This window comes from Macrotis lagotis, chromosome 5 (assembly GCF_037893015.1).
Source record: "Macrotis lagotis isolate mMagLag1 chromosome 5, bilby.v1.9.chrom.fasta, whole genome shotgun sequence".
Lineage (NCBI taxonomy): Eukaryota > Metazoa > Chordata > Mammalia > Peramelemorphia > Peramelidae > Macrotis > Macrotis lagotis.
The window spans coordinates 261,193,643-261,217,934 of NC_133662.1; the positions used below are offsets into that span (position 1 = coordinate 261,193,643).

The 24,292-nt window shown below is 47.6% G+C and overlaps 1 protein-coding gene across 5 annotated transcripts; it reads right to left on the reverse strand.

Moving 5' to 3' along the window:
* Positions 1-253: 253 nt before the first annotated feature.
* EIF4E2 (eukaryotic translation initiation factor 4E family member 2) lies at positions 254-24,292 on the reverse strand. 5 transcript variants are annotated; one of them, XM_074189647.1, is made up of 8 exons: positions 24,185-24,292; positions 21,752-21,866; positions 21,218-21,352; positions 16,176-16,280; positions 15,191-15,343; positions 14,952-15,088; positions 8,260-8,340; positions 254-4,013 (listed from the first exon to the last, which is right to left on the reverse strand). In XM_074189647.1, the coding sequence occupies exons 1-7, from the start codon at positions 24,202-24,204 to the stop codon at positions 8,295-8,297; spliced, it is 711 nt and encodes a 236-aa protein (XP_074045748.1). In that variant the 5' UTR covers positions 24,205-24,292; the 3' UTR covers positions 254-4,013; positions 8,260-8,294. The 5 variants fall into 5 exon arrangements, with proteins under 5 accessions (XP_074045748.1, XP_074045747.1, XP_074045749.1 ...); XM_074189646.1 differs by lacking the exons at positions 254-4,013; positions 8,260-8,340 and adding exons at positions 13,047-13,308; positions 23,675-23,751 and having other exon boundaries at positions 24,185-24,282; XM_074189648.1 differs by lacking the exons at positions 254-4,013; positions 8,260-8,340 and adding an exon at positions 13,047-13,308 and having other exon boundaries at positions 21,805-21,866.

A 24,292-nucleotide genomic window follows, 5' to 3' on the forward strand; every position in this document is an offset into this window, starting at 1 on the left:
ACTCCCTTGAAGCGGAAAGCCAGAGATTTCTGCATCACTAAATTCTAGAACTGTTTGGAGAATCTCTATTTTGTTTTCCTACAAGTTTTCAGACAAAGGTCTCAAAAGCAGATAGAAATGGGGACCACTAGTCCATACAAAATGATCCCTGAAGGCGCATACTGACTTGGAAAACCACATATTAACATCATATCTTTATTTATTTTGTTAAATATCATCCAACTCCATTTTAAGCTGGTTCAGGATCACTGAAGCGTGTGGTGGGTAGCACATCTTACAACTCTGTTCTGAGAGATTTTTTCCTTTGCCAACTGGGTTGAAGTTCTGGGTACTTAATAGCTGTGGTCTTAAGACAAATCACCTTAAAGGAAAGAGCCTCAGATTTGGAGTCAGAGGACCTGAGTTCAAATACCGACTGTGCCATCTGGGTGGCCTGAGCTCTTGAGATGGAGAGTCTATCTACAAAAGGGGGTTCCTACTACTATCAGCCTTACAGCACTTTCAAAGAATAGACCCAAGACATGAAAACTGCTCATGACTTCCATTAGGAGAATCGTTCTGGGGAAAGGGAAATGGAATTCTACCTGGTATAAGTTTTGTACCAAATGGGAAGGCAAATTGCCAGTCATGGATTCCAGGCTGATGGGTACAGTAAAAACTCAAATAGAAGGAAGACCTAGGAAGCTAGGTCTTGTAAACCTGAGAAAATGGGACCCTGAAAAAGAGCATTTGTGGGGAGCATTCATTCTCATTCTTTCTGCAGATAACACTCCAAAATGTCTTTCCCCAGAGCCTAACCAAGACATCACATTGTTCAAATCCAGACTGGAAAGGACCCAAAAGCACTGCTCTTCTCTTGCATTTCTATTCTCTCTGCCCCAATGTTAAGTCCCCTTCTTCTCTAGCTCTTGCCTCAACAGAACACACTCTAAGATTTCCTTCCTTCCTCAGTCTTGGGAATGACTCACTTCCTGCTAGAGCCCATTTGACTTCCTCCAGCGTCTGGCCCTATCACAACTCATCACACCCCAACTGGGACAGGTTGTGACCACGATCAACACCACCTTCAGTACATGCCAAGAGCACTAGAATATGAGCCAGGATTCCAGCAACAGAAGAAAACCAGGGGTTTCCCATCATCCCACCTGAGTTGTTGATTAGAAGGGGGTTGGATCTTTGGATGGGGACTAGTTCCTGCAGAGCTAATGCTAACATAGCTATTAGGAAGAGTCTATATCAGAGACTTCCAACTGGTGCTGGTGTCCTCCTGGATCAATTTGCAAGGCTATATTACTCTAAAGGGACAGGGAAGCCCCCACAAATGACCAATACTCCCACTTCCCCTCCCACATTAAAGAGTCCACAACCTGGTTCTTGCCCATATTTTCCATTTATTATTGCAGCAGACAAATGCTCTGAAGGTGCGACACCCACTCTTACCGAGGCCTCTACTAATTCTCCACTAGTAACAGCCAGCAAGCCCTTTCTGGGGGAAGAACATGAACCATATAAGCTTTACTCTGGGTAAGAAATGATGGCCATTTCTGGTTTCACAGGAATGACACCTTCCCCCCCCCCCCACAAAAAAAACGGAAGAATTTTAAAAATGGGAGAGAGAAAGGGTGCCTCAAAAAGAAAATACAAGGACAATGGAGCAGCAATTGGGCCAGGAGCAGGCGGCTTGTCTATCCCCATCAGGAAAGACAGGGAAGGGAATGGGAATCTGAAATCTGGCCCTGCTCACTAGGCTGGCTCTGGCAGACATGAATTTCCCGGAACTATAAGCACATCATGGCTCACTGCAGAGAAGCTGGCTCCAGTGAAAGAGATACCTCAGCTCTCTGTTGCAACGGGGGGTTGGAGGCAGCCAAGAGCAAAGGTCTCCCAAGAAAAGTTGTTGGACAGCCAGGATAAAGAAAAATTGGGAGTTAACTGTTAACGAAAAGGGGTGATGGACTGTTGTAGTCAATACTGGGTCCATATATATATATATATATACACATACATATATACATATATATATATGTATATATTTTGGCTAGGAGAAATCTTAAATACTGCCAAGTGGGGAGAAGTGAGGGGTGAAAAACAGCAGCTATGGAAAATAACAATGGTTCAAGAGTCTGAACAACTGATGAGAATTAAAAGGAACATGGACAAAAAAAACCCCAACCACAAATCCATGACCTGAAACAATCTAAATTCATGGACACATGTCTGTGGAAACACCCACTGCCCCACACGCACACAGGTGAATGCCCCAAAGAGAGCAGGTCTTCCCCCATTCTCCCTCTTTGGCATTTCCTCAATTTGGCAAATCTAACTGTGCCCAGGAAAGGGTCAGGTGAGTCTGACCCTTGGAGGGGGTCTTAGTCCTGCTCTATTGTTGCAGTGCAAGGTTGCGAGGTCCACACTGCCAAAGTGTGAATCACTCCTAAATTTCCTTAGGCACACCTGATTTTGCCAAAAATGGAAATGTACCCCCACAGACAGACAGACAGACAGACAGAGAGACACACACAATCTCTATTTCATTTGTTTTTCCATTTGTTTGAATGAAAACCCTTAAGATGATTTTTAAAAAAATAACAAAAGGAAAGTATCCCCAAACCAATGGTGAGCAGGGGTGCTGGAGAGGAAGAAATGATTCTAAGCCCAATGGGGAAATGCCTGTCGCTCTCCAAGGTCTCCTCTAAGACTAGTTAGTTAAGGGTCCCTGCCTGCACCGCCCCCCCTCCCCCAACCCAGGCTTAGAGGATGTGTTAAAGAGAGGCCCTCATTTTAAGGCACTGCTAATCTTTGCTCCCAAGAGCTAAGTGGATCAGGGTGAATGGAAGGCTGCTGCGGGGTCCTACTCCGGCCGCTGATTTGGGCCGTGGGGACTCCTCCTACTTTTCCTAATTCAGTCCTTCTGGAGTCGAGAGGTCCCTCAAACTTCTCAGCATTCAAGGATTTCGTCTGGGCATCCCGTGGACCGGCAGTTATTTACCAGAGTGGGCACCAAGCACAGAGGACTGCCGGGAAGGAGCTCTCCTGGCCAGCTGCAAACGGTTCTCAACCAAGGCCACCGAGTCACCTTCGATGTCCGGGATCCTCCCACAGCACATCTCAAAATGCAGCCAGATCTGGCCTCTCAAAGTCCTCTCCCTCACCTGCCAGCCCTCAGACAAAGGCCTCTCTTTTGGGGTCTCATGCCCTGCCCCCAGGGAAGCCCAATAGATAGCCAGAGCTCAAGATGGGGCCCAGCTCCTGCACAGAGGGGCCTTGCGCCTCTGCCGAACAGGAGCAGACACCACATCAGAGGCTGCGCCGTGCGCAGCCATGCTGAGGAAGAAAGGAAGTCTCCTTGGGAAGAGAAAGGGGAGGGCCAGAGGCTGGCAGGTGGCCCTACATGGGCCTGGACGGTCACCAACATACCACTGATACGTTCAGAGGACAGAGGTGAGGATGAAGGAGAATGGGGGAGGAAAAAACCAAAACGTCCCAATAATTCAAAGGCAGCGCCGGAAGGGAGCACTTACAGAGAAGCATGGTGACTCCAATAGAATTTCTTCCCAGATGCACAGACATTCATAATACTGATCAACTTGCTGGCAACAGCTCTGGCATATACGTGTGTTCACAATACCCTTTGTGAAGTGGAACAAGAGAGCAAGAGAGGGCCCAGAAGGCGTGTGGACCACGGCACCCACAGCAAATGAAAGGTTCGACTCTCCCCAGAACCCCCTTGTTTAAAAAAAAAAAGTCTGTCTATGACAAAGTCATTTTTGCTGTCTTTTTTGCTTTATAAAGTCAGCGCTGCCGGAGGGCGTCTAGTGGAATTCTTCCTCCAGGGATGAGTGCAAAGGGGGAGCCCACGGCTCGGGGATGTCCCTTCAGTGAGCAGCCGGAGGGAGCTGCAGGAGGCCTCCCAGCCGTGTCAGACAGACAGACACACACAGACAGAAAAGGATTATTGCCAGCTTGGATACTTTCACAATGTGATTTTTGTATTTCGAAAACTTGAATTGTCCCTGAAAGAGAAAGTGGGAGAGAATGGAGGATTTAATACATAGGTCATCTACCACATATCCAGACACAGAACAGGGGAGAGCTGAGGCCAGCAGCTTGGGGGCCCTTCATTGAGTGACCCGCCCCGGCCCTGCTAACCTAACCCAGAGGCACAGGGACCAGCATTCCCCCTTTGCTCCAAAGAATTCAGTTCAACAATTCCCAACTAACTGCTTATGAAGAAGAGAATCCTAGAGGGAGTCTGTCCCTCCACTGTGTAAACTTGGATGGACTGGTCCTCACATTAGACCTAAATCTTCCCCCTTCCATTTCCAAGCATCTCCTCTAGGTTGCCTTTTTGGGAGCAGACAGGCTAGCCTTCTCATGGACTTTTCTCCCTGAAAACAAAGGTGTCTGAAAATGCCAAGAGGAGTAAGAAATAGAGAGGGCCAGATCTGATCACAGAAGTGGAGATAGAGGCAAGTGGCCCAGAGAAAAGTGTCTATTCACTGACTCCCAGTCTTTCTAGGTGTGTTTCTGTTGGCAGAGGGTCTGGTACACTGGCCTGACCCACACATCACAGCTACACCCTGAAGGAATGTGACTCGGCTATCTGCCTGCCCACCATTACGTGTGGGGCCCACTGCCATGCTCTCCAGGAAGCCATGCCGGATGTTCGGTGGGCGATGCCTCTGCATGTGACACCAATGCAGATATACTTTGGCACTCTACATGTGGTAGAAGAGTTAAGAGAGTAAAAATACCTACAACACCATCAAAGATGCTGCTGCTAGAGCTCCTGAAAGCAGAGTAACTTGCTCTGCTGCACATCTCCACTGGTGGCCACCTCTTACCCAGGAGTCCGATTGCTGTTATGGGACAGTATAGAAGAGGAGGAAAGGTGAAAAGAGAGGACATGGGAAGGGTTCGAGGAGGGGTGCCTTTTCAGAAGGTATGAAAATAAAAATCATTGTTCTATCAAAATTGGTAGATGGAGAAGAAGGCAGAAAGATGTGCCAGGCCCACTTCCTCTTGGAATGTGTGATTATCTCTAGGGCTGGAGGAGAGGGAGTTCTAGTATCCCTCACACTGAGAAGCTGACAGTCTCTCAGGGGAAAGTTGGTGAAGGCTGAAAATTGAAGACCTCAGTTCTCTTAACACATAAAGCACAAAGACCTTACAGAATATTTGGCCACAGAGAAATTTTTAAAGAAACTAATTAGCCACTAGTCTATTTATAATCACAAAGCATGCTGTCTGTGGAATAGGGCCTACAGAAAGAAAAAAAAAAAAAAATTAAGGCCAAGATTATGTTGGGCTGTGAAGAAAGTGTGGGAGGCTAAGTGTGTGTGTGTGTGTGTGGGGGGGGAGCCAGAAAGCATGTGTCTAATTATTTAAAAGAATAAAATTTTAAAAAACTATCAACTTCCTATTTTGGCAATTTTTAGAAAAACTATTCTGTTCCCTGAAGACAAGTCATTTGGTTCATTGGCTCCTTTGAAATTTTTGGGCAAAAGTAGATTTTATTTTTCCTAAGTGAATGAAAATTTGCATCTTTAATTTTTGTATGTAATCATAACCAAAGACCTTCCACATTAAGGAGGGCCACACTTCTGTTATCTGCAAAGAAGGCAACCCCTTCCCTATCTTGGGCTCCAACATTGGGGGTGCTCCCCCCAGGATCATTTTTTATTAATTTCTCAGTTTTTGTATTGTCTCATTTCACCTTAGGATCACCTAGTACCTAACACAGGGCTTTGTACACTGAAGGTTTTTAATAAATGTTTGAATAAATGAATGAATGAATGAATGAGTAAATGGAAGGGAGTGATATGTGAAAGGTACTGCTGAGAGTGGCTGAAAGACAAGAGGCAGATTGAACAGCTAGGCAGGAGGATCATTCCATGGCCTTCCTGATGAAGCAGCAGGCCAAAGGGTGGCTCAGAAGCAAACCTGGCATCTGATGGGGCATCTGCCTCAGTTTCTCTCTTACTCTGCTGTCCTAGAGGCCTAGGCACTGCAGAACAGTGCAGACAGATAGATGTGACATTCATGTTTATGGGGTTTAGTTGGGAGTTGGGGAAAGAGGACAGAGGTCTAGATCCCTTTCTTCCCAGCTGACTGGGATCCACCATGATGAATGAACACCCAGCAAGCACTGGATATGGAAGCAAGGAAATCTGGGCTCCAGTTTGAGTTTCACTACTTACTATCTATGTAAACTTAGCAAACCACTTAACTTTTCTAAATCTCTATTTTCTCATCTGTAAATAAAGAATAACACCTTCCTCACAGTTGATTGTGAGGATAGAGTAGATAAAACCAGGTATTAAAGAGTCATGTTAACTCCTGTTCTCATCACCACCATCCAAGATCCCTTGAGGCAAGTAGGGGCTGCCTCCCACTGCAGGACCCCCTTGACTTTCCTAGGGATATGAAATGGTAGAGGGTCTAAATTAACATATGATTTTACTACAGTTGCTGATTTCAGTGGTTAGGACAAAGAATTCTGTGGATTTTCTCTTCCCTGAGCCACTGTCTCCAAAGGTCCCAGGAGGCAGAATCCTATCACTATCCTTCTGTCTACTCCCAAAGAGACTTGATCAAGCTGGGCACTTCAGCCTGACATTTGGTATGAGCTCCACTGCCAGCCCACAGGCTGCTGCCACCAGGAATCACTGGCCTGATCCTGGTTTCCAATGAGTACCTCAGGAAATGCTAACTATAGCCCTTCTGTGAGGGCCAGTCTTCAGAGGAACGCTTGTCAGCTATCAGCTTCCCATCCATCAGTCAGCTTTGGTTTCTTACTTTCTTCCTGAAAAAAACTGCAGACCCTCCCTAGGGGCAAGGAAGCAACAGTCCTTCCAGCTCAGATTTCCACCCCTCTTGAGTTCCCATTTGACAGCTGCCAAGCGTTCCTGACCAAGAAAGGATTCCTGCCACAGGTGTGCCACCCCAGACATGTAATGTGAGTCATCTGGGCCCGCTCTCCTCAAGCTGTGGTGTCCTGCTGGAGCCACGGTTAAAGGCATAGTATCTGTGCTGAGGCCAAAAGTGTATGTGCCAAAAATAGAGATATTCAAACTGCAGATGCAGAGCTTAGATACTGACTTACACAACAGATAAAGGGGAAGATTCTTTTTGTCTATCATCGGGAGGATTTCTATAAAAAAACACTTCTCCCACTTCACTCATGGATTAATAACTACTCAGGGGACAAGGAAGGAGAGTGGCACCAAGAAATCTAAAAGCAAGGTGCCTAGCAATGAACACCCAGTCCATGGAGAATCAAAAATGAGAAAAGGAAGCATGCTTAAGGGCATTTAAAGAATGCGAAGGGAACAGCATATCCCGTCTGGGATCTAAGCCACTTGGGCTACCCCAAGCAAAGCCAATCAGAGCCTCGGGCTGCCCAGCTCCCCTCTATGTTCATGCTCTGGCATGCAATGGGCCAGACCAGGCAAGGACGCTTGCTTCAATAGAACACACGCTAATCATCTCAGGGTCTAGGGGTGTGACAGGCAATACGATGCCAGGAAGGGCATGTCACCATGGGGCCCACTCACTGGTCACCCAAGAAGGACCTGTGATAACTAGTCTGCCACTAGAGTCGGCATTCTGGTCTAATCTGAGCGGACCCAGAGACTAGAAGGCAGTTGGTCAGTGTGGAGGGCTCCAGTCCCATTTGAGCCCTGTATCATTCTCTGCACCACTGGAATGACTCACAATACTTACTCAATGCCCCCGCTTATACAAAAGGGAGGTCGGGTCAGTCTGGAGGGGTCAGCTCTTCCCCCAGGACCAATCCCTCGCTTGACAAGTTTTCCCAGTTAGAGCTGACTCCAAGTTCTAGTTCTAGCTCATTCCCCCACATAACTTCCCTGGTTCCTAACATGGAAAACCCCAGAAAATTTACTTTCACACCCCAGATGTGACTTTTCTGGCTACAAGACAATACCTACACAACACAAGCAAATGGGAGACGTACCTCTCACCTGCCCCACGGAAAGAAGTGGGGGTACTGCCCTTCAAACTAGAGGATGCTGTCAAAATGTATAGGGTAAAAAATGATCAAGCCGAACAAGAGTAACAGCATCCAGAGCATATTTCTCGGTGATTTTTGTCATTGAACCAAAAAATAATCGTCTGAGGAGACCTGAGACAGCAGGGCAAGAAAGTAATAGGTGGGAATGGGGCACCCTCTTTAGAGAGAAGCGCAGCAGGGAGAGGTATGTCACAAAGTCACAGAGAAGATAGATGAGGCCCTACCCTGGGTGTGAGAGACAGAGAGGGGAAGCGTCCGATCAGCGGCCGCTGCTGTTCACCAGGCCATGAAACTCCTCCCAGGCCCTGGCAAGCCAGAGACAAAAAAACAGAATAGCATGGTTCAGATCAAAAGCTTTTAACAAAAAAGAGAACAGTCCCAGTGACCCGACAACCTGAGGCACCCCACACCCCTGTCAGACATTCTTAGGAGGCAGTTCTTTGGTCTGGAGAAATCCAAAGGAACCCAAGCCATCTCATCTTAGCAGCACCTTCCAGAAAGAAATTAGGTCATCCCCTCATTTGTTCCAGTTGGTCAATTGGGCCCTCCCCATGCTCTTAATAAGAATTCCACAAAGACGTAGCTTAGTGTAGCATCTGGCGGCATATAGGAGGCACCATGCAGGAGGAGCCAATGATGGCCAAGTTCCCTTCTTTTCAGACTTAAGGGACACCAAGTCCCAGATCAGTGGAGTTGGGCAGGAATGACCTTGACTCTCAAAAAAGGGAAACAGACAGAAGTACTGCCTTGAATGCAGAAACCCTCTTCAGCCTAAAAGTGAGAATAGGTAACTTGGAGAAGAACTAAGGCCATTCTAAGATTGCTCAAGTTCTGCTAACTCACCCACGTGAGCGTGAATGTGCCCCAAGAAGTGGCATCGCCAAAATACCCCCGTGATGAGGGCCTTGTCGTTTAAGCTGCAGAGACACAACCAGCAATCCAAAGCTTTCAGGGTATACCTTGGTCCAGTGGCTCTTGGAAAACAGTTCTTAAAGCAGAAACACTTTAAAACAGGCAGAAACAGTCTTCTTCAGGTCTTGCCCACACTCCCCACACATCCCAAGCAGTGTCTCAAAGTGAACGTGGAAGACATTCAATAAGCATCTGCTGACTTCATGACTGGAGGTGAATGTATCCCTCGGAAACACCAGGGCACTGCCCTATTCCATGCCAAAGCTTCATCTTCAAAAGCCAATTTCTGGCTTTTTGCCCCAGACTTTGTTCTGAGCCCCATGAAGGGTAGAATGTCTGGCAATTTTCCCTAGAAAACGCCCATTCTGAATCCAATGATTTCTCAAGAACATGAGTACAAACCAAACAGCTACTACAACGTCCACTACTTATCTGCTCTCTTAGTAAGACTGCCTGAAACACACGGAGCAAAGACACCACTGTTACTGGAGATTAAATATGATCATCACTGACCACCTTCTTTCCTGGTGATTTGTTGCTAATTTTGAATTGAAATAAGTCGGTGCTGAGATCTGGATGGCAGACGTTCTTTTGGCAGACAAGCATTATTCTTGATCAAAAGCCTCATTTATTTCTAAGTTAGAACAACACACATCCCTTGGAAGGGGGGGGAAGGGCAGTTGAGAGATGGAGGCAAGCCTAACCTAGATTCCCACCCAAGTGGTCAGGACTTAACAGGGCAAGATCAACAGGAGGAAGCCAAGCGGTTATCTTTTCCCCACAAATTTGACTGCCACGATCAATTATGGCTCCAGGGTTCCATTACAAGAGAAAGTATGGAGTAATGTGTGATATCTCATGTAATGCCTTGTCAAGCTAGGCAACCTGACCCATTCTGCTAAATGGAAATGAGGGAGGCGCAAAATCCAATGAGCAGGGGTGGCTAGGTGGTGCAGTGGCTAGAGCACCGGCCCTAGAGTAAGGAGTACCTGAGTTCAAATCTGACCGCAGACACTTAATTACCTAGCTGCGTGGCCTTGGGCAAGCCACTTTAACCCTGTTTGCCTTGCAAAAAAACCTTAAAAAAATCCAATGTGCAAATTTATTATGGTTTTTAAAGGTGGCAAAAGCTGGGAGTAGGAATTTTAAAATCAATTCAGTTACTTCAGAAAATGTTTCTATGTGGTTCCTGGATTAAAATCCCACCATAAATTGTTAGGAATTTACTCTGGGGACCCCAACTTGTTACCAGAGCTAAAGGACCTTCCCTCAACTTAAAAGACCACACTTAAACCTTAGTCTGGGTCTGAACCATTCCTTTCATGTCTAACCCAAAACTCTCATGCTGCATTCTAAGTGACTCTTTATACTTTATAATGAAAAATTAAAACAAAAACGTACCAAAGACCCAGTCAGCCAGTCACTTTCCTTGAGAGAGCTGCCCAAAGCCTGATCCCTTGCACTGATGGCTCCCAGTGGCCTTTTAGACAGGGTTGAAGATTCCAGTTGCTCTTCTCTGGCTTCTCAATCCAAGCATATAAAAATATGCTTTCTTTAAATACTGACAAGTGCAAGAACTATCACTGTGATCACATCTGCTAGGGAATCAAGTCTCAACTATCCCATACTGTCAGAAAGCTTAGAAGAGGAGGAACTGCCCTTACAGACTATCTCTCATCTATCTTCTCTATCATAATTTTAAATTCCTTGAGAACAGGGCCAAACACTCACAGCATTTGCCCCAGTGTCTCCCCCATCATAGTTCAATAAATAGCAAAGTTGCCATGTCCCAGATAGAAATCATCTTAAGATCACAGAGCTAAAAGAATCTGGCAAGAATCTGAGAGACTGAGCTGATTTTGAATGAAACAAAGAACAAGCCAAACCAGAAACCTCATTCAAGATGGGCCTTCCTAGGAAGAGTCTTTGTCATCTTTAATGAGGATCCTTGGGGGATCCACTGGGTACCTATCTAACTAGACCAGAGATCTGATCTGAGGTGAAAATCCTCCTCTAGGATGGGTCTGTCATGAAGCTAGAGTCAGTACACTGGAACACTGGATGAGAGATGGGGAAACCATGCTAGAAATGTAAAAGGGGCCAGAGAGAGCCCAAGTCACTAAATCTCTGTGCAGATCAGCCCTTCCCTTGAAGCTGAGAAGTGCACTATCACAATCGCTGCCTTGTCCATCAGATCCAATCCTAGATCTGAGCTGTGAAGGCCAAGCTTCCTGCTTCTAACAATGCTTTTTTGGTTGGCTTCCTATTCCTACATTTCTCCAAATTTAAGGGGCTGATTTTCCCTTGATGTTCACAAAGGCCCAACAGAGACCCAGAATGCCAGACGAGACTCCATATAATTAAGGGGAGCAAATTAATAAATCTCCCGAATGTAGTTTCACAAACCCGTTCTACCTGTAAAGAGGCAAGTTCTAGAAATAAAAAGGGTGGCTGTGGTCAAAGATAACCTTATATCCACGCTTAATTTGTGAGGCATGTTCCACCAGGTAGACTGATCAGTTCTTGTTTCCTGAGCACCAAAGCTGCCTGCTCAGGCCTGGAGAAGAGTCTCAAGGGTCACTGGGCTCTTCTAAGCTGAACACAAGCAATGGGTCAAGGAAGAAAGGGACAGAAGGGCCATAGCTAGCTTGTGGGAAAAAGCGGAGAAGCCTGGAAGGAGGAAAGGTTAAATGACAGACAAGAACATGAAATCGCAGGCAAATGCAGCTAAGTGAAGAAAAGACTAAAAAAAAATCTAGACCTACTCCTCCATCAACCTCCTTCCTCCCCACCCCCTGGCAGCCCTAGCAACAGAGCACTGTCCAGTCCATTCCCTACACAATTCACCTTTCCTAGTAGGTGGGAAGAGAGCAAAGCATGAGGAAATCCTGACCCTCATATAATGCTAAGCCAATATCACTCTACCAGGCAAACACAAAGCCCACCAACAGCACAAGAATTACTTAATCTCTTTTCCACATACTTCACAATCCTTGGGCAAAGAGAGAAAAAAGAGTCAGAGGCCAAGAAAAAGGAGTCTAATCCACTGAAAAAACAGACTGGGCCATAGAGGTCCTGGCAGCTCTTGTAACCAGGTCAAGATGCCATTAAGGAAGGCAATGACAGATTCCGTGGGCTCAAGGAGCCTAGGGCCTGGGTACAACAAGTGTTCCAGATTCCATGGATCACCAGCAAGCTAGTACAGTCAAAGCTACAATTATTACTTTGGGAAAGTAACTATTGTGGCAAAATTCACTTTGTGCCCCACTTTGGAAGGGTCAGCCGATAGGCAATCGGTATCTATGAGGATGCCTGGAGATGGTGTCAGAACTTTAGAAAAGAAAGTGCTGAGCAATTGTAGAAGGAAGCTTCCTCAAGTTCTTTTTCAGGGTTAGAGAAGCTGGCCTGCTTCTGGAAGACAAGCTGTAGTAAATAAGCAAAAGCCACAAGCTAGTGTCTAGAAGCTGGAGCAAAAGCCAGGACCCACTTCTGGGGTCCCCCTCCCTTGGAGCCAGTTCACACAGGACAAAGACAGATTGGAAAGTCTACTCTCTCAAAGTCCAGGGAATGGAGCAAGGGGCCCCTCCTCATCTTTCCCTAAGTAGAGCCTGAGAAGAGCTGGGGCTGGGTCAAAAAGCAAAGCAGAGGGTTTTCAGTTAGGCCAACTCTGCGATCTTTGCCCAAGTGGGAAAGTCCTGCCCACACAAAGCCAGGACACAACAGACACATGAGTGCACACCCTATCTTCAAGCAAGAGATTCACCAAAGAGAAGGCAAGTCAAGAAAGTTAGCGGGACAAGACACGAAGCTCCCCCTCTCTGGGCCTAATGGAAGTGGTGTCCTAACGAGCCTTCATCACCTGGGTCTCCAATGGGGCTTGATGGGACCTTAATCACAAGTGAAAGAGACCAGGGCCTGGCTGAGGGCATCCCAAGGCGCCCTCATTCTGTTGGGCCCCTCTTGGGCATCCCATCTGAGACACTGCATTGTTCCCTGGGACAGCACTCCAAAGGAGAAGTCTCGGCCGTCTCCCAGGCCAGGGCGAGTCAGACAGGCCGCTTCTTTGAGGCACCAGAAAGAGCAAGATCATGAGACAGACTAGTTTCGCACCATTTATTGAGTGATCTTGGCTGTCACTGTGGCTGTGTCAGCCTGTACTGAAAACAGAAGATGCTCTTCCAACTCTTGTTGTCCGGGGACAGAAGTGTCTTCCAGGTGGCACGCCAACAGAACAAGAGACTCCGATGATGCCAGCCGCGACGACGGTGCCATCCAGTAAGGGACAGGGTCATGGCACATTCAACCGCGTCTTCCAGAGGTTATGAAAAAGGAGCCTTTGGGGGCCCAGCCTGCCTGGCATTCTAATGGAAGTGCAAAAAGTTGGCATATTGGGAGGGGAAGGAGAGGGAAGAGTGGCATCTGGGTCCCAAGTTGGGCTTTTTGGGTCCCCAGGGTTGCAGGGCAGGAACATGTGGAGGTAGGCCTCTGTCCCTAAAGTGACAGGGTGGCCCAGGTCACTTTCTCTAGAAGTCTGAGACACCCTGCCAATAGGTTGGCTCTCCAAGGTTTTCCTCATGTCTCTATGGAATATAGGCAGCATTGCTTCAGGGCACTGGGAGAGCACAGAGGCAGAGAGGGGTGAAAGAATTCTGCTAATGAGCTCCCTCTCTCTCTTTAAAACTCTTTCTTTGAACAGAACAGGTAGTAGCCCCCAGACAAATGCAGGTGTGGGTCTATACACAATCTGGCCAAAGGAAGAAAATTATCAACACTCTAAAAACCAAGAATAAGACAAACCGAGCTAAAGAAAAGCAATGCTAACCTAGAAAGACCTAGATACATGACTGGGGCATGGCTGGCTGGTGGGTCTCTGGCTAAGAGTCAACTCCCTTGGTGAGTCCCCCCAGCCCCCTCAATAAAAGCAGGCCACTGCAATGCAGAAGCACATACAACACACAGCGGCAGGGTCTGTCAAAGGATTAAGGACAAAGACTCCAAGTCTGCTATCCAGGGACAAGGCATGCTCCCGGCTGCCTGAGGAGTCAGGGTTAGGTTCCCCAGTGCAGATGCTCCACACACCCAGCCCCCTCTGTCAGTGCAAGTGGCTGGACTGCGGTAAACACCCGGTGGGCTCATGATTGGTCTTTAATAGTAAGTAGCATGATGGTGATAATAATAATACTTGGCACTGCCAGAGTGTCCTCCACTGGAGGATCTCAGGTCAGTTTACAGACATTCATTCCGCCCCACAACAACCCTGTGAGGTAGGTGAAGTATTATTATCCCCATTTTATAGATGGGGAAACTGAAGCACAGACAGGCAGAGACCTACCAAAGGCACACACAGCACAGGCCTGGCCAAAGGGGCCCTGCTGCCTCCTCCAGGCCAGCTCTCCTCCCCAAGCTTGGATCGGCTCTCTACCGTCCTCACTACTAAGGCAGCCTGGTCAGTGAGATTTTCCAAGAGGTGCCACAGCTTCACTTCCACAGTTGACCCCAGCCCCCATTCAGGCCACCCAACAGGAACCGCCTGCTTGGGGTCCTTGGCACTCTCAGCTTGACACAAAAGGAAATGACATCACCAGCCTGGGAGGAAGTCAAATCCCCAAGGCTATGACAACAGACTGAAGCTAAGGGGTTCAAACTGCAGGTAGGGTGAGGAGAGGAACCAACTACCTTCAACAGCAAGAAAAAAGCAGAGACCCTTGTCTTTCTTTGGAGGAAATAGATTAGAGAGACTGAAAGACAAGGCAGCCTATATAAAAATAAGCCAAGGTTAATACAAAATGGTTTTCAAGAACAGATCTCATTTGCACAGCCCACGTATGATCCGAGAGCTCTCAGAAGTCGCTCAGAGCTTGGGTTTCTAAGCCTGGCCTGGCCCTTCTTCCTAGCTCAGCCTCCTGCACAATCATGCTCATGTGGCACCCGGCTGGGAGCTGCCAACGTGCAGATCTGGTTCTGCTGAGCTCAGGGACATCCCCGGCCCCCCCACAACACGTACTTGATGCTGTCGGTGTGTGTTTTGTATTCCATTATGGTGTTGGGAGGTAGGTTAAGCACTCGACGCAGCGTATCCCGGATCCGGGCTGTGGTTGCTTGGTCACTGGCAGTCTTGTTCCATATTGAAATAATGTCCTCCTAGAAGAACAGGATGCATTATCAAAGCAAAGAGGAGGCAGCATGGAAACCCAAGACAGGGAATGCCCCAAGCAAGGCAAGGCCAACCCCGAGGGGACTTACCTGGAAACGGACAGAGACAACTGCCCCACAGATCTCCTCGCCCACCATGAACTGTTCGCCCAACATGGCAAGTATAAGATTCTCCCAGCACCGGGATGCTAAGCCCTTGCGGAGTCGAATAATCCATTTGCCACCATTTTTATTGGCATCATCCTATAAAACAGAGCGTGAAAATATAAAAAATGGTTTCAAAGTTTTTTTCTGTCACACCTAGGACACTTAAGAACCTAGACCACTTGAGGGAAAAAAAACAAACTGCAGAAGAATTGTCACCTTCTCAAGCACTCAATTTTGCAGAAGGTAAAAAATAAGGGAAATGAACTCTAAGCCATAGCAGAAAACGCAGAGACCCAGCCTTCTCTTTTCTGAAGGGGCTCCTTGAGGCAGCAGGCCAAACCTCAGCCTCAAGTTACTTGGGGGCACTTTCTTGTGATGCTTTAAAAGCAATGCCCACATCCTGCCTCCGAGCTCCTCCTGTCACCTAATCCTATCTAGCTGCAAACATGGACAGCATTCCTAGCAGCAACCAGGAAATGATGCTAGCAGAGGAACAAGGGGAAGACTCCACTGTGAGAGGAAGCAGCCCCAGCTTATCCACTCTACCTCTGGCCTCCATGGCTTGAGTCTGATTTCTGAAACTCCAATTTACCAATCCATAGAAACAACTACAGACAGTTCCTTACCTCAAAAAGCTTCACTAAATATCCACTGGGCTGTGGTTTCTGGTTATCATTTTGAGAGACTTTTTTTTTTTAAGGATTTTGCAAGGCAAATGGGTTTAAGTGGCTTGCCCAAGGTCACACAGCTAGGTAATTATTAAGTGTCTGGGGTCGTATTTGAACTCAGGTCCTCTTGACTCCAGGGTCAGTGCTTTACCCACTGAGCCACCTAGGCACCCCAAGAGAAGACTTTTTAAATCCTCAGACCCCATCACTGTTGCCAGAGATATGCCCACCCTAATCTCCAGGTCAAAGAAATCACTCACCTCCCACATGGGTTTGATTCCCTCTTTGAAGAGATGGAAGTCACTATGGCCTGTCAGGTCCCCGGGACGTACCATGTGGCTATAAAACCTCCAGAACTGTTCCACCTGTGGAGATACCCAGTTAGCACCATGTTTCCTTTTTTTTAAAAAAAGGTTTTTGCAAGGCAATGGGGTTAAATGGCTTGCCCAAGGCCACACACCTAGGTAATTATTAAGTGTCTGAGACCAGATTTGAACCTAGGTACTCCTGACTCCAGGACCGGTGCTTTATCCACTGCACCACCTGCCACCCCAGCACCATGTTTCTAAGGAGATAGCCTGCCAAGGGAGATTGCTTTAAGGCAGCCTTCTACCAATCCCTAGCAAGGGAAGCATTCTGTTTCCTGGTCAGAAAATACGCACATGCCCTTTTCCTCATTTTCCTGGCAAACCACACTGTCTCTCTTATTTCAAAAACCCCTCCTCAGATAAATTTACCTTCTCCAAGAAGCTTTGGCTTACACCTGGCTCTAGCTGCCCCAGTCACTCCCATTATATAAACATCTGCAGATGTGCTCCTTACATTTTTCTGTTTCATTTGTTCTTATGGGTTTTTCTCAATGTTCTCTCTCCCAATGGGCTTAAGCATTCCACAGGGGGTTAAGCCTTTCTCTACAAAGTGAGCACAGCACTCTGCAGCTAGAGAAATTCTAACTTCGAGGAAAGCCCAGTGAGAAAAACAAGAATGTGGAACAATCCAAAGACAGGGACAAGCCCTGGCACAAATTCTACCTTATGCTTTGCAGAGACACTAAAAAAAACAGAAAAACAGGCCAAGAAAATGCTCTCTGGCTCCACAAGAAGATGGCCTCATGATGACAGCCTCACCAGGCATCCAATAAGATCAGAGATCAAGGCCATTTTCCTAGCTTTGGTTAACACCTGAGCTGAAACAAACGGCACAAAGCTGGTACAAAGCTGCCCTTCTTTCTGTCAAAGTTCCAAATGGAAGTTCACACCCAAGTTTTTCATATTTGACTGAATCACCCCAGATCCACAACCTCAATGTAATTCTTTGTTCTCAACAAATTTAAATGTCAGGGGCACTCAGGACTTAGAATGTAGTAGCTGGAGAGGCTAGGCTTAGGTGCAATCTCATATAGACCTGTAACCCTAAGTAGTGACCTTAAAAGTAAATATGAAGGGGTGGCTAGGTGGATAGTGGATAAAGCCCTGCCCCTGGAGTCAGGAGTACCTGGGTTCAAATCCGGTCTCAGACCTTAATAATTACTTTGCTGTGTGGCCTTGGGCAAGCCACTTAACCCCGTTTGCCTTGCAAAAACCTAAAAAAAAAAAAAAAGTAACTAGATAAAACTTTGCTCTCCTTTGGATGGGGTACTCCACTTGCCTCCATTTTTACTATATGGCTGTTACTTTGTATAGTGATTAGAGCAATGAAGTGACCAGTTAGAAAAACTCACACTCTTTTGCAGTCAGAACCAGAATAAAATGATACTGGGAAATGTTTTCCAAAATAAATAAAAATGTCATGCAACATAAATAATAGAAAAGTGAGGTTTTTGTAGGTCAAAACCTGGTCCATTTGCTGCCACTGCCTTAAATGACCAACTGGTCTTTTTCTCACCTCAAATCCCCCTAAGCTCACCATTCTGTAGTTTTCCAACTCTCCGCATAGGAAAAAAAACAAGAGGTCAAAGTATTCTATGAAAGCTCTTTCAAAGAGTCAGTCCTTAATAAATCCTTCTCCATTCAAGGCAGAAGAAGGAATGTTCAGAATGACTCCAAGGAGCTTAAGACATGTAAAGTTGTCTATGATTTTAGAAGAACAATTTTTCATAATCGAAATTTTTTTATTTTGTTGATGCGTTTTGGTTTTGTTTTTTAATACTTTTTGTTTCTAGAGGACATTCATTTCTAAATATGCCCTTTCTCAGCAAAACCAACCAAGACTGGAAAAAAAAAGTTTAAATGGAAGCACTGACATTCCCTACCAGAGCCCTCCATCTCATCAAGGAAATGAGGTGCTAAAGGCTTTCCAACAGAGTACTCGTCTACAGGCACCCATCCTCTTCCTTCCTACCTGGCCTTCCTACCAGGAGCCCTCTCTGACTGCACCAGTCAACACTTCAGCTCCCAGATGTCACCCAGCACTTCTCCGAATATTGTCTAAACATTCCACAGGTTCAAGTTTTGTTATCACAAGACTAAGCTCCTTCTGCTCAGGCCTCTGAGCCACATGCTCCAGGAGGAGAAAGCCCAGGTCCTAATGATGCCCATGGGTCCCTGAACGTGCACCTGTCTATACATCATAGGTGAGGATTAATGGAGGCTACAGTATGTGCCCTCTGGTGGTAACTCAGGAGGGCTGAAGTCTGCAGTTTTCTTTTAAAGCTTTTAAGGTTACTGATTGGAACAAAATTCACATGATAAATATTCAGTGCCTGTCAGGTGGGAAGAACTATGAATGCCAAAAAAGCAACAAGTACCTGCTCTGGAAACTGATACAGGAGAGGATTTGAGGTACACAAAGGTGGGATGGAAGCCAAACCAGTTGTGGTAACAAATCCCTGGTGGTTTCAGGGAGGACACCGTGGCACAGGCACTAATCAGGTGCCCAATAGGAAAGGATTCCACCGGAAACACAGGAGACGGCCCACCTGAGGCCCACTAAGCAGAGAGGAGAGCCCCAGTCAAGTTGAGGGGGTGAGGCTAGGCCACCATGGAGGGCCTGCAATCCCAGATTTCCAAACAGATGAGGAATGGGTTCTGAGCACAGCAAGGAGCAAGGCCAAGACTCCTGGCACCCCCCTCCGGTCTGGGATCTAACAAAGTCCAATCCTCCTCACATTGCTAAACTTTCAGAAGAGATTCCAACAGGCTTAGCTGCCCTTCCTGATATACTCTGTCCCTACCTGTAGCTTCCACAGTACCAATCCTATTTAAAAGGTACCTGCTTCCCCAAAACAGGGGGTGGTGAAGAGAAGAGGGGGCACCACAGTCATCTGTCAAGAAAAAAAAAAGGGCTGCTAAATCTGCTTTTCTTGGGGAGCACAAACCCCAGGCTCAGTGTGACATGAGAGAGAAGCCAGAACATCCCTGGGTTCAACTTCCGGGGGGGGGGGGGGGGAGAGTGTGGGAAGCTGTTGTCACACACAAACACCCCAGCCTAAGCAGAGAAGCAGCTCCTTATCAGTCCCTGAAGGCAGCACAAGCCTGAGACTGGAACTCCCTGCACTGACAGACCCCAAGCCCTGCTCCTTCAGCTTTTCTTCTGGAAAACTGGAGCTGGAGTCCATCTCCTTTAAACTTGCAGTTTGGATACATGTCCACATGCTTGTCCTTCTACCCTGCAAAATAAGTCACTTTTGTATTTTCTTGTCCTCATTTTACCAAAAAGGAAACTGAGGCAAAGGGACAATGGCTAAGGATGTGGCTCCTTCTCCTTATGGCCCTGCCTCTTAATTCTAGGAATGGCAACAACACTGACATAGTACTTGAGGCTCAAAGATTAAATGAATAAAATCTCCCTTGTCTCCAGTGGGGGACTTGGCTTCAAAGATCCAAGCTCAATAGCTCTCCCTCCATTTTCTCCAACCCCCATTCCCAGTTACAGATAAGCAGACATATAGCCACCCATTCATGGGAGCTGGGGGTCATGCTGTCACCATCTCTTGCTGTGCTTGTATTCACGAATGGATTTTGAATTATGTTGGGCAACATGGTCCAGAAGAGCTAACAGGTTGGATGTCCGTGATATTGAGGATGGAGCCTTCTTGAGTGTGATGGTGGGCCCGTGTAACAGAGAGAAAGCCAGCCTGGGAAGTCAGCTCAGATGCAGGACTATACCAGACTCAATATGACTCTGGTTAAGGCACCAACACTCTCAGTCTCTCACCTGGAAAGCAGGGACAAAACCATCTGAACTATCTGCCTTACAGGGCTGTTGTAAGCAAAGTTCCAGTGTTATCTCAGTATTACTGTAATCTAGGAAAAAGAGCCTCAAGTCAAGAAGGAACCACATCATCATCCACTGTCCTTTTGCACAATTTCATTTCCCCATTCTGTAGTAGCAGTGGCCCATCCTCAGGGTCAGGCTGAAAGGAGAGAACAAAGCCTTTTCTGGTAGCTTTCCACTGTCCTAAACAATCAAGACTCCTCCAAATATTCTGAGGAAACCTACACCTTGGCCTGCACATCTCTGCTCTGTATCAGGAGAACGCTACCTCTCTACCCAAGCTACCCCACTCTTTTCTTTCTTCAAATCATCCTTCTTTCCATAATAGAACAAGTAAAATGTTGTTCTTAGCTCTGTTTAGGGCCACCTCCAAGGATCCAGGGTCTGATCTAAGGAGACATTCATCTCATCTCTTGTGCAAATGATTCTGACCTGTCTTTCAGTCCTCAAATCAGATCCAATCACAAAAAAGATCCAAGCAGCCAAGATCTACTCTCAGACAATTTCTGCCAACATCTCTTGAGACCACAGGAATGCACAAAGAAAAAGGGCCTCTTTTCTTTGAACATTATAACCTAATGCTAACCAAAACTTCACTAGATTAGAAGTTCCTTGAGTGTGTTCAATAGAAATGTGCAAAATTAAAAGTTCAAGGAGGATCTGCAAGCCATCCTTGCCTCTAGGACTAGAGCTCCTAGCTCATCCATGACATCTGCCCACCTAGATGTTTGCTGATTGACAATGCACATCACAAGTGACTAGATAAAGCACCATGTGCTCAGTGCTATAAATGCAAAGGTGGGCTGATGGGGGAAAGGATAGGTTGGCCAGAGAGAACAGAGAGCTCTAGATCTAAATGAATCAATGCTTTAAAAATATATGGATTTTCTTATTTATCCAAGGACTCCTGCAAGAATTTAGTTGATGAAACTGATGTGTGACCCAGGTGCCTAACTGTGAGCACTGCTACTACACACCAACAGAATGCCAGTTTGCCACGGCAGACAAAGGGTTGATGGTGGCATTCATGGATACCCAGGTACAGGACAACAAATGACTTCTAATCATTGCAACAGAGAAGACTCACGGAGGCGAATGTGCCAATCTGCTTAATATTCTGCTCGTAGCTCTGGGAGCTGGTTGGTCGGCCGGGTGTCCTCCGCGAGTACCAGAAAGTATAGTTGTACTGCAGTGGGTGTTCTGCAGGCCCAGGGACCACAGCCTGTGAAACAAAGCAATCCTCTTAGCCCCCAGTAAGATTAAAAACTATCTGTTTCTGGCAATTCAAGTCATAGATCCCAGAGCAGAAAAATGTATACTACCCTCAAGGACCTATGAGAAAAGAAATGTCCTAAGTTATAAGTAAAATGCCAGGAAATCCCCTCTCTCAAGATGACATGATCTCAAACCAGCATGCCAGGTATCCAAAGCGGGGGGGGGGGGGGGAGAGAGCCTCCAAGACACTACACAAAGACACCCCTCTCTGAGTTAGGACAATAATGACTTCAGAAAAAGAGGATTTGTGAGATGCCCTGGAACTCTTAGAATAAACAGATCTCACCAGCTTCCCAAGATTTAAACCTGCTGATGAATGCATCTGAGAACATAGCTCCAAACACACCTTCCTCTTGTTGCTGCTCTGACTTTTGTCTCGCTCACTTTTTTCCTTCTCACCGTCTTTCTGTGTGCTGTTTTCTTCATTCTGGTCATGGTCCCCACTGTCATCATCTTTCAAGCTGAAAGAAAAGACAAAACAATGTTCCTCCTAAGGCTGAATGATCTCTTCCTCATCCAAAAGAACCAGCAGATTCACTGGATTCACTGTTTTGAATAAAGAGAAACTGTCTGAATTGAGGGTGTGGAAGATGACCAAAGGTTAAAATAAACGGACTCCTGAAAGGTTCAAGCAGAAAGCCTACATCTACCCACCAAGAGCTTAATACATGGCAGGTGTGAAAAGGGTGAGCAGAGCTTTCAAGTGCACCTTCTCAGAACACCAGGGCTCCAGTGTGGTGCTGCAAAGGCCCACCAGGCACCCCCTTGCCACTCAGTGTGTAAGGAGGAGCATTCTGCCAACACAGGAGAAAGGCAGGACTGTCTAGTTCAAGGAGAATGGTGAGGGTAAAAGTTTCAAGCATGGAAGGGAAGATATTCTAATGAGCAACTTAAGTGAGAGCTCTGAAATCACTCTTTTGCCTTGACTACTGTGTAACTGAAGGGAGGCATGTAGTTACTAAGTGTGACTAATCCTAAAATGCTTAAACTATATCCCAGGTTATAGTCATGGAATTGTTGAAATTATTCCAGAAAAGGAAGGTGATTAATTTAGGTTCCAACTCCCTTGGCTAAGCAACCTGCACTGAACATTTGCAGCTTGGTAGCAGGGGCGGACGATGGATCTACAGGCTATCCTCGCCTCCATGACGTCTGCCCACCTAGATGCTTACTGACTGACAACGTACATCACAAGTGACTAGATAAAGCACCATGTGCTCAGAGCTATAAATGCAAAGGTGGGCCGATGGGGAGAAGGAAGGGTCTGGCAGAGTTGGCCAGAGAGAACAGAGGCACTCTGGGCTAATGCTTTTCCTAAGGAAAGAAACTTGACCCAGAAGGCTTTTATGCAAAAAGCATTCCCCAGAATCTCAGGCTTAGCCACCCAAGTCTTCTATCCTTGTCTGACAAGCAGGTACCCAGCCTTTAGGTGAACCCTCCACTGATGGGCAATGCAGTATCCTATGAAGAAGCTTTCTCCACTCTGGGAGAGAAAGCTGGGCTGAAACTCTATCCCTGCGTCTTCAAGGATCTCTCCCATCTGCCAGTCTATCCAAATTCCTCCCCATAACCTTCTCTTCTCTGGGTTAAACATTCTCAGTCCCCTGAACTAGTCTCCAGAAAGCACAGCTTCCATTCTACTCCTGGTCCCTCATCTCCTCCCTGCTTCCCATCCTGGATCTAACTCTAGCTGGACAATTTATTTCCTAAAATGGGGTGCACAGGAACCCATCCCTCCTGATGTTGTGTGCCAGGGCCGAGGGCAGTTAGGACTCCTTAGCTCTGGACTACGTCTCTTCACTGGGTCTTGGCATCTTTTTCAGAGGGAATAATAACTAGCCAAGTCTCTTCCATCCTGGACATGTCAGATGATTTGATTTCTTTTTCCAGCTCAAGCCTAAGCCTTCACATTTATCTTTCATCTTATTTGGCTCTTGGCCGCCGACTCTCATCAGGGGACACGTGTGATCCGCTGCCAGTTCCTAGGGTCCTCAAATGCTTAAAGCGCAGGAACCCGGCCTCATCACCCCACAACTCCACTGGGCACCATAAAACCCGAGTTTCTCTTCCTTCATCTACCCAGGAAGCGGGGTTGTGGTGGCTTTTCCTAATCTGCATTGTTCCAGACAGAGGGGGAGAAACTTGTGGGGGGGGGCAGGACAGCGGGAGGGGGTAGCTGGACGACTAAGTCACGGCGGGCCGGAGTGGGCTCTGGGGGGGTTCTCAGGGAAGGGCCTTTGGCCGCCTGGGAGGAAGGAGGCCGGGGTACCCGTCGGGAGCTCTGAGCTTGGGCCTCATTAATGTCTTCGGCGAGTGCTGCTCCCTCTCTGAGCTCAGTTTTCTCATCTGTAAAAGGAGGGGATAGCACTCTCAGGGCCCCGCGGGGCGCTGCCCCCCGTGGCTGAGGGCAGGAGGGGCCACGGGGCCCGGCTGGGCCTTCCTGCCCCCCGCTCGGCACTGGCTTCTCCCTCTGCCCAGTGCTGGAAGCCCCGAGCCCGGAGGCGGGCAGGGCCCCCCGGAAGCCCCCGCTCCGAGGCCAGGGCGAGAGAACTGAGGCCCGGAGGAGGGGACTGGCCCAAGGTCACGAGGGCCGGGATTCGAACCCAGGGCCCGGGGCTCCGACTCCCCGGCCGGGCCGCCGGGCGCCCAGGAGGCGCGAGGAGCCCGGGTTTCGCCTTCCCCTCCCGCCCCCGGCCCCGGCCCCGGCGGGGCGGCGGGGCGGGCTCCGGCTCGGGCCGGCCCGGGCCCGGGGCCGGCGGTTGGGCCTCGCGCCACTCACGCGTCGAACTTGTTGTTCATCCTCTCGCCGCCGCCGCCGCCGCCGCCTCTCTCGCCGACTTCCGCTCCGCCGAGTCCCACGGCCTCGGGCCCCCCGGACACTTCCGGC